The 10,000-nt window shown below is 38.3% G+C and overlaps 1 protein-coding gene across 2 annotated transcripts in view; it reads left to right on the top strand.

Moving 5' to 3' along the window:
- Positions 1 to 10,000, top strand: part of LOC121869929 (monocarboxylate transporter 6-like) — a 26,742-nt gene that overhangs the window by 2,983 nt on the left and 13,759 nt on the right. The window contains exons 2-5 of one of the 2 annotated variants that reach the window (XM_042371495.1): positions 4,555 to 4,910; positions 5,172 to 5,442; positions 5,543 to 6,184; positions 6,877 to 7,068. In XM_042371495.1, coding sequence (XP_042227429.1) covers positions 4,593 to 4,910; positions 5,172 to 5,442; positions 5,543 to 6,184; positions 6,877 to 7,068 — 1,423 coding nt within the window. In that variant the 5' untranslated portion in view covers positions 4,555 to 4,592. Of the gene's footprint in view, positions 4,911 to 5,171; positions 5,443 to 5,542; positions 6,185 to 6,876; positions 7,069 to 10,000 lie in introns of both variants that reach the window. The other variant, XM_042371494.1, reaches the window with a different exon arrangement.

The raw sequence follows: 10,000 nt of genomic DNA, 5'->3' as shown, positions 1-10,000 counted from the left end.
ATCTCACGTCCGCCGAACACCGCCAATGCCCGTTCATAATGTTCTGGCTTCACTACAACTATGGATCACAGCATTACCACCCATTATCTTAATCTCGACATCTTGAGACTGCATTGTAGTGTTCTCCTCAAGACTAGGAAGAAGATCTGACGTTTTGGTAGGTCAAATGAGGGGAGATACTTGGTTTTCGTGTTTGAAGAACTACAACAATTTGCCTTATCTTCCTTGACAGGTTTTGTCCGTCCTAGAAGACAGATTAGAACCCCTTTCAGTGCTACACATCTTGTATCAGAATCACCAAACAATGGTAGGACATTCAGTGTTTTGCCTAGCTGGTAGATTATATTGACAGAAGCGATTGACATTTTTAGTATCAAGGCAATAGAAGTCTCTAGTCTCTTCGGTGAAGGAATTGCCCATTTCTTCTATTACTGTCACAATATCTTTAACAAGCTTGCAAAGGCTTTCTGAACTGCAAGTGTCTGTTCATGATGCCATGTGTCACTACTACCATTGTTCAAGAATGTTCCTTCAACTCTTTTACAACTCTGGCCCTTTCCGGTACAGCTATCATCCATAGCCTTAGACCAGATGGTTTTCGGTTAGCCCTATAACTCTGCCATCTACTTTGATTTGCCTTGTTGTCCTGTTGATGATTGTGATCCAAGGCAATCATTGAGAATAGATGGATTTTTTTTTAACAACAGATTTTCCATACCATTACATTCCTGAACGAAGGAGAGAAAGTTTTGGTTCCGTTGCCCTCTAGTCATGATAAGTTACTGACGCAATGGCGTGGTCCCTATCATATTGTTGGTTCCAGAGACAATGGCGTGGATTACCTAGTTAAAGTGCTTGGGAAAACAAAACTATTCCATATACTTGCGAAATGTTTTCGCCATGACACTAAGCATATCTCTAAAGCAGTGTTCCTCAACGTCCCACATCGCATTCCTCCCTAGCGATCCCAGGCTCTTTCAAATCCTCTTCATCCTTGAATCAGCATGAAAGAATGAAGTATTTGCATCATTGGTTATACTTTATTTTTACCATAGTAATTATTGAAATTCAGTTAGTCTACAAAACAAAACAATTATTGTCTAATTATTAATTAAAGGTGATTATTTTACTAAAAATGAAGGCAGAAATAAGAAGCAACTTTTATTATTACAAAACTTCATGAACAAATAATTAAATTAAAGGTGGTTATTTGACCAAAAAATTAAATAAGAAAAAACTTTGGTTTCAGACTTATAACTATTATAATCAGATTTCTATTCGAATAGTACAACTTTAATGAGAACCTTGAGCCTCGTACTGAGAAATTAAATGAGAAAATCAAGGAACAAAACAAGTCAATTTTGCTTGAAGATCGCCACGCTCACAAATGTTGATACGTTCTCTTTTTTTCCGTCAAAGTATTCGCAACAGCACTGAAGGCACATTCAACCAAGTATGTGGTCGGAAATGGCAGAAGAATTTGCTGGGCTTCTGTAGCTGACTTGGGGATCCATCCACATCATTTTTTTTTTTTTGAGGCTTGGATCAGTTTCACGCTGTCATCCTTTTGTAAGTCCATCAACAGGTCGATCTAATCAGAGTCCATAGCCAGACACTCATTATTTTCACAGTTAAAAAGAAATGGCTTAGTAGTCCAAAAGGAAAGTTAAATTGTTTGAGATCGGTAAATCTGTCGCTCAACTCAACATGCAGGTTGGAAAGATGTTCAGAGATGATTCGGAGGACACCATCCGATGGTTCACATTTGCTGAGATGCGTGAATTGGGGCAGATTATACTTCAAGATCTGGGCCCTCCAAAAGTTCAGTTTGCTTATAAACCAACAGATTTTGGTTTTGCCGTCCATGAGAATTTTTTGTTCACCCTGCAGTTCCTTATTGAAAGCGTTCACCAGACATGGAGGCAGGCATCAGACGAGTGTAGTTGACCTGGCGCTCACTAGATGGTAGCAAACAATATCTGGCGCGGTTTTCAGGGATGGAGAACTATACATAATCCTCCCAAATTCAATCCCTGGCCAAAATTCCTCCCCCGGGGTCCAAAAGGACCTCGTTGAGAACCACTACTCTATAGGTAATGAGAGTGATGTTGTTCACGTCTGTGTATTAGGAGATGATAGTAAATGATGGTTACACGTGAACCCGTTTTTCTTGATACCACTGTTAATAATGTTCTAAACTTTGGTCCTAAGTTAGAACTTGGTGTAAATGAGCCTCAACTCCCTCATTCTGCTCGCCTGTAATATTTGTTGAAAAAGCTAATGGTAACTGACCTTTTTTGCATAGGCTTTCGAGCTCTTAATGATGTGTCAGAGATTGACGCTGAGCTCATGCCACCCACTGATGAGGCACTAAAACATTTTGATATTGATTGCTATTTTTATGAACTGGATCATGTAAATGATACTGACATATCCCACTGTCTAAGGAGAATAAGATGCATACAGCGTTTGGTACTCAGAAGGGCCTTATGCAGTTTAGGGTTATGCCATTTAGCCTTAAGATAGCATGTCTTACCTTTATTAGGCTCACGAGAGGAGTATTCCTTGATTTAAAGAGGACCAAATTTATTTTGATAATGTTGTTGTTCACAATAATATGTGGTCTGAACATCTTTATGACTTAAGAGAACTCCAGTTTAGGTTACATAGGCACCGCTTAACTGCCTTTCGAAGTAACAGCTATTCAATCAATGCCCCATCCTCAAAGTAAGACATAAATAAGATCCTTTAATGTTATAGTTTCTTATTACTGCATGCAAGTTCCTAACTTTACTGGTATTGCTGCCAGATGAATTACTTACTAAAAAGGAGTAAACTTAATAAACTAGATTGGAACAAAGTTCAGATCAGCTGTATTAATGAACTAAAGTCTAAGATCTCTTGTAAGACACTTCTTGGCTTGTCTGATTATTCGCGAACTTTCTTTTTGAGGTCAGATGCTTCAGAGACGGGGATAGAGGCCCATACTTTTAAAAGAATGCTAGATAGAGAATAATAATTATGGAACAATTTGGAAAAAATGTTTAGCAATTATATGAGTTATTTAAAGATTCAAATACTAATTGTATGGTCAGTAAATCAAATTGCAGACGCAGCATCAACCACTGAATTTACGCAACTCGAGAAATAGTAATGAAAGATTAATGCGGTGGTCCATATCATTTAAACAGTGTTATTCATACATGATTGAATATATCAAGGAGATATAAATATGATGTGGGTGCAAATGTTCTGAGTTAGTGTCCCCTTTGCTTACAGAATAACACAACCTGCAGAAAATGGTGGCCAAAAAATACTAATTTTAATTTTATTAGGAGGCGTTGTCGGGGAATTTGTTCGAAGGTTGGTATTCATTGTAAAATATATATATCCCAGTAATATATATTGAAACCAATGATATTTTTCAGTTGATTTGTTTTATGTAATTGCTCCTAGTTGATTGTAATACATATTTAAACTAGTAATATATTTTCAACTGTGCAATTATATTTGATTGGTTATTTGTTTTTCCCTTACACAACGGCGCTTGCGCGTAGGTATCAAGGAGGTTCATTCCACCCATGACAGGACACTTGCTTGTTTTAGCACTGTTTTGCCTGCTCGTGAGTATCGTTCTAAGTCTATTTTCTATTAAAAATTTATCAAATTTATAGTGATATATTCATGATTCTTATATTATGTAATTCTTGTATCAGGCTTTTCTGTGTGGAAATGTTGTAACACAACGTGTATGCGCTACTTCTTTTACTGGCAACCAGAGCAATACCGTGTGACTGACGAGAAGGATTCCTCCTCCTTCTCTCGTCTACCGATCGAACTCTTCATAGCACTATACCTGAAATATTGACCAACTTAACCATACTTCGTCCCTGTAGTGATCAATATTTATGTTCAGTACCGTCCACATTGTTTTTCTAGATCCATAAACACAACAAATTATTTACTGGCTCGAAAAGAACTCCCCTGTGTTCCTGAATGTAAATGTTTGTTCATTCCACCCTTTTCCCTGACTAACATTACAATGCTCCTCCTCTAACACAATCTTTGATTTTGCAACATTTATTTTCGAAATGCCTGTTATATCCTTTTTTTTTTATTTCCAATGTACTTATTCTCCAATCTGCCATTCTTTTAATATCTTCCCTCTGTCTTGCATAACCTAAATACACTTGTCATCCATTCAACCACTTTTCCTTCACCCATTCATAACAGTTCCACAGACTCTCATCAACTCATAAAGGCTTATCGTTCTTAGAAATTACTTTTAGCCGGTCTCGCCTCCTCCTCCTCCTTTCTTATGATTTTTATTGAATTAAGTTTAATGTTTTTCAATATTACACAATTGAAACAAGGCAGTTGCTCAAGAGTCTCCCCATTTTCATTTTCCTTTCTCCATGTCCGCAGTACATTCCGTCCTTTGTCATTAAATGTCATTCCCATTTGTTCTTTTAGATTTTTACACAATTCGCTTCCCGCCTGAGGGACATCCCTTAAAAACCGTATAACTTACAGTAATTTCTTCCAATTTCTCAGCCCAGTTGTCAACGAATAAGGAAAAACGTTTAACAAAGATGTCCCAAACCGACAACGATCACCAACTAAGGTCAGTGAAGGTAGTGAATGAACACACACGCTGTTTTAGAGGCTCTGATACCAAGCACAATCAGTGTATATTACGAAAGAATTTAGAAAATAAAACAGAATCTCCACGAGAAGTGAGAAAAAACTCTGTGGAAGCAGAATGCATCAGCATTCCTGGGGATGCCTCCAGCACGAAGCGGAAGGACAACCAGGAAGAAGACAACGAGAACTTGAGGCAGGCCAGAGGAAGAGAAGCATCCAACTGTAATGGGGCGTGGTCAATTTTGCTGGGAACTTTCATAATTTTGGTGAGTTAAGTGTTTTGGGGAGGAGGCTTGTTCAGTAGGATAGGAAGGTAACTGATGCCCCGAGTCTAGGATAAACAAGGTGCAAAACAGAAAATAGTGAAAGATGGAGGTAGGGTTATATGAAAAGTTTTAATTAGCATTGCTTCTTGATGACTACGGCAATAGTCTTATCCAAAAAAAAAATATCCTTATAATATTGCTCTGGATATGTATGATAGCTTCTCAGTGTTGGTTTTCATGTGACGGTTCTTTACCTTTTAGATGCTGAGCAACATTATGGATACTTGCTTCAGCCTTCTCTTCTCCCCCTTATTCCTGGACCTGGGCACTTCTTCCACCACCATTGGCTGGCTCTTCAGTATCTTGCAGCTTATGTGGCACAGTGCTGGTCTGTTTCTTGGTCCCCTGGTGAAGGAATTCGGCTGGAGGAAGGTGGCCATGATGAGTTCCATCATGATCTCCTGTTCCGTCATCCTTTCAGCCTTCGCCACCTCGGCCTTCTTCCTCCTCGTCTCCTTCTCCATCCTTGGTGGTGAGGTTTTAATTAATGATTAACATTAACTCAACATAGAAATTAAAATTATCCTATTAAGCATTTATATATCAATTACACCTCATTTATTTTATCTCAGGGTTCAGCAGCGGTCTACTTATAAACCTCTGCTTCCTCATTGTCCCGCACTACTTCACACGGCGGAGGGGCGTAGCCAATGCCTGCATGATGACTGGTTCGTGCTTGGGGTTGATGATAGGACCAGTTATTGTGGGGTTCCTGCAGGTAGAGTTTGGCTTCTTCAGCGGCACTCTTGTATTTGGTGCTGTGATCCTTCACTGCTGCGTTGGCGCAACCCTCATAGGTACTATACAGTGTCAAGAAAAGGCAAATACTTGTTTGGAAAACGTCAATCAAGAGCCGCACTCGCAAGATGCCGACAATAAAAGAAATAAATGGGACAATATTTCTGACAATGTATTCGTCCGTGTGTGTCGAAACAGTGTGACCAACTTGTCCATCTTGAAAAATTTACGAGGCACCATCATCGCTGTAGGAGGAGTATTAACAACTAACAGTTGGCTGAATTTCTTGTCCTTGATGCCCTTCGCCGTACAGGCAGCTGGTCATCCCATCCAGACAACCAGAATGTACATGACGGTGTCGGCCGCGTGTAACTTGGTGGCTCGCATAACAGTGTGTGTGTTGTCTGACTGGTCTGGGTTTAGCATGAGAGCTTGCTATATGACCAGCATCGCCATCATAGCTGTTTCTACACTAGGTTAGTACCATATGACACTTACCCATTACGATAGCCTCTACTGTGAAAATCCCAACGGAGGTAAAATGCTGCATTAACAATTTATATCTTAATTTTCTGAAGTTGTTCAGGTGCTTCATAAACAACGTTAAGCATATGACCTAACTTACAAATGAAAAAATGGATTCAGTAATAAGTTCAGTCGTAAAATAGTGTTTATTTTGAAAATCTATAATAAGAACACACATTCTAATATTCTTCATGCAATCGACTACTTTTAGTCTTATTCTTGAAGTTTAAGTTCTCTACACAAGAGCAATAACACACAACTGACATTATACATAAAATACAGTGTGTAACTTACGGTCAGATAGAACAACGTAAGATATGTAATGATAAATATATTACTCAATATAGTTTCATTGGCTAACTTTCACTGCTATATTTGAATATTATAACGAGAGGTTGTATTTTTTTTGGGTAGAGTTAATCAACTGTCATTCAGTATATTGAGTAATATACCAGATATACTTAGGCTACTTGGAAGATAAATTCTTATTGAAATAGCAAAAACGATGTGTACGAAGACAGAGGACTTGTAGAAGAATAGTAACTTGCTGTGACGGGACCTCAAGACCCTGAAATATTCATTGTTGATAAAAAAGAGCTCATGTGGATAAATCACAGTACATTATAGATTCTTTTATTTTCAGCATTTAGTATGGTTACAAACATATGGTGGCAGATGGCAATCATGGGCGTGTGGGGCTGTGGTATGGGCAGCTATATGGGAATCAATAATCTGATCATCGCTCACTACATGGGACTCGACGACATGGCTGCCACTCTGGGGACGATGTCACTGCTGACTGGCGTCGGCTTCATCATCATAGGACCCTCCATAGGTAACTGGAAGACTTTGTGTTTTGGTAATATTTCAAGGTAGCAATGCCCGGGAACCAGGGCCAAATTAAAAGCAGAGCAAACAGGTTAGCCGAATAGGACCCTCGGGTTACCCAGAACTCTACAGATGCTAAAAATAAAGATAAATTAGAGACAATAAAAATATATATATATATATAAATACTGTAGAGATAAATATCGCAAGTAATAAAACTAATAAAAAGATCCACAATTTGAAAATAAATAGATGTAAATTTTATCAAACCTAGATGGACCCTAATGAACCTTTACCTTGGACCTCTTTTGTCTTAAGTTTGGCTCTGTTATTGGAAAAGAGGGCCGGGTTAACCTGCCGACACAGACACAAGTAAAAATATATCAATGGAAGGAAAATTTATGAGGAACGTTTTTACGCAATTGGTGATTCCTAAGCATTATCTAGATTAATAGTAATGGTAGATGAACATGAAAACACGAAAATAAAAACTTTCAGAGGCAGAACTCAGTTTAATGGATACAACAACAACTACACAACAGGCCTGGAAATAATGCGGGGAGAGCCGCACCTTCAAATATAATGCCACGATTCTTTGTTCATATTTTTTTATGTTAAAGGGTAAAGATAGAGACAATAAGGTGGCCTTAGTTGACGGTGTCTACCGTAGCCACAACAGCGATAAGGCAACAAACGAACTCCTGAACAAGCTACTAACCGAAACCACAGACAGAAAATAAGAAAAGAACACCTACGCGTGATGGGTAACTTTACCCTAACAAAAGCTGGGGGTTTTCTTGGTCAACAGGTTCTCGAGAATACTAGTGTGTACTGCAAGTGTGTATGTACCAAGAAACTGAGTTGTTAGATGTCATAATAACTAAAAAGTAGGAATTGATATTGGTCGTGGAACACCATTTTTTCCAATCAAAAGTGATCAATGCCTGATGGGTTCACGTTCAGCTACTTCATAATCACGAACGACTGATTGCATAAGTAGTTTTGCAACTAAAAAGACAAATACGACTCAGGACAGCTGATCAGAGCAACTGAGTGTTCCGTATATGACGCTGAGGCTCATTTGCTTTTTATTACACTGGAATTCAGATCACCCGAGAAAACACAAAGGTGATATGACTTTCACTGTAAAAGTATACGACTGAGCCTCAGCTTCATTTGCGGAACACTCAGTTGCTCTGGGACGTACCAGCTCACTAAATAATGATATTCTTAGCGCTCAGAAAGAAGCACAAGCGCTGAAAGATATGTACAGTATTGGTATGAGTTTGAAGGTTGGCGACAAAACAAAAATATGCTAAAATTTTGGAATAGTGATTTACGCTAATATAAACTATTAGTGAAAAGACTGCGACCCATTCCCAATACGCGAAGTAGAAAGTCGAGGCCCCAGTCTACAGTAGTTAATAAATTTCTTCACTGCCACTCTATCAAAACAGTGATAAATACTTACAGTTTCTATCTAATCATTATAAGAGAATAGTCTATGCACTGATTCAATAGGATACCCTGGTATAATCAAATACAAAAATGTCTACTAAATTTTAACTTACTGGACGACAAAAGGTGTTGGTTTGGCTTGTTTGGGGATTTCTGGCCACTTCGCATTTCGGCATTTCGGCCGGAACTATTGTCTTCTTTCCTCTCCTGGATTATTCTTGAGGTTTTGTCTTCATTCTTGGTCTTCATTCTTGCACTACACTTTATATTCCTCTGGTGGCCTAACTACTCTGGTGGGTTTGTTTCTTCTTTTTCCTTGTATTCTGATGGTCTTTCCTCTTTGTTCTTGTTTTGGTTTTTGGATAAGTTATGATACGATTGGGTGATATGATGGTGAATCAATCACAGTCCAGATGGAATGGCCAGTGTGTTGAAAAGCTTCTGTGGGGGTTTTTTTTGTGATGGTGTAGCCCGTGTCTTTTGGTTTGTATGGTGTTGTTAGCTGTCAGTTTTACTTTGCATTTGTGCGTGTTGTATGTAGTGGAAATGTCTGTGAAATGTGTCTTGTGTTGTATGTTTTCCATTTACTTTGCTTACTCTTATTTATTTATTTATTTATTTATTTATTTATTTATTATTTCTAATTTATTTAGGGCATATTTACATACATATTAAGAAAAGCACACGTTGCGTGTACCATTTACATCATGTCGGTAAGACAGGTCTCCTTGAGGAAGAGTATTAACGGGACACTTTTGGTGACATCATCTTGCAATAGGTTGGGTACAGTCGGCACGAAGCTTCGCTTGGTCGGTAGCATCGCCAGCCGTCGGCGTTCTGTAGTCCTAATATTATGTTATACCTCAAGGATTCATTTATACCACCTTAAATGTTATGGTGAAAAAAATAACCTAAACTAATTTGTACCTGCATATTAGCACAGCTGAAACGTCTGTTGGATTTTAATACGTCCTGTCTTCCCAAGAGCTGAAGCCGCTCTCCCTCAAGTGACATTGATTGATTGATTGATTTGTTTTTTGGGCCGTCGACATAAGGGGTTATTACAGCCGTAGAGATTGTGTTATTTGTTGGTTCCGTGGCTTTTCAAGGTGTTACTTGTCTTTCTTCTTCTTACTTTTACTCTTCTCGTTACTAAGCGGTTAATCAAAGGACTTGGCACACACTCTATTTTTAGGGGAATATTTATTTATAGTCAGCGATGATGAATGGGACCGCTTGATTGATGATGAAAGATTGCATGAAATATGAGTGAGATAATAGCATACGCATGACTTGTATTTTCTACTGGATGATGACACCTTTACATACATGCATATGACATGGAGGCGATTTCGTTCCTTAGTTTCTTTATTTATTTACTTTTAAGGAGCTTTTAACATTATGTAGTTTTTATTGTTTTTGTTTTTAGTTCATTTATTGTGTAAGATGTTTCTTATTGAATATATATGTGCACGATATAT

The sequence above is a fragment of the Homarus americanus genome, unplaced genomic scaffold (assembly GCF_018991925.1).
Source record: "Homarus americanus isolate GMGI-L3 unplaced genomic scaffold, GMGI_Hamer_2.0 scaffold14467, whole genome shotgun sequence".
In the NCBI taxonomy this organism is placed as follows: domain Eukaryota; kingdom Metazoa; phylum Arthropoda; class Malacostraca; order Decapoda; family Nephropidae; genus Homarus; species Homarus americanus.
The sequence above is the reverse complement of the archived record's forward strand: the minus strand, read 5'-3'. Positions and strand labels throughout refer to the sequence as shown.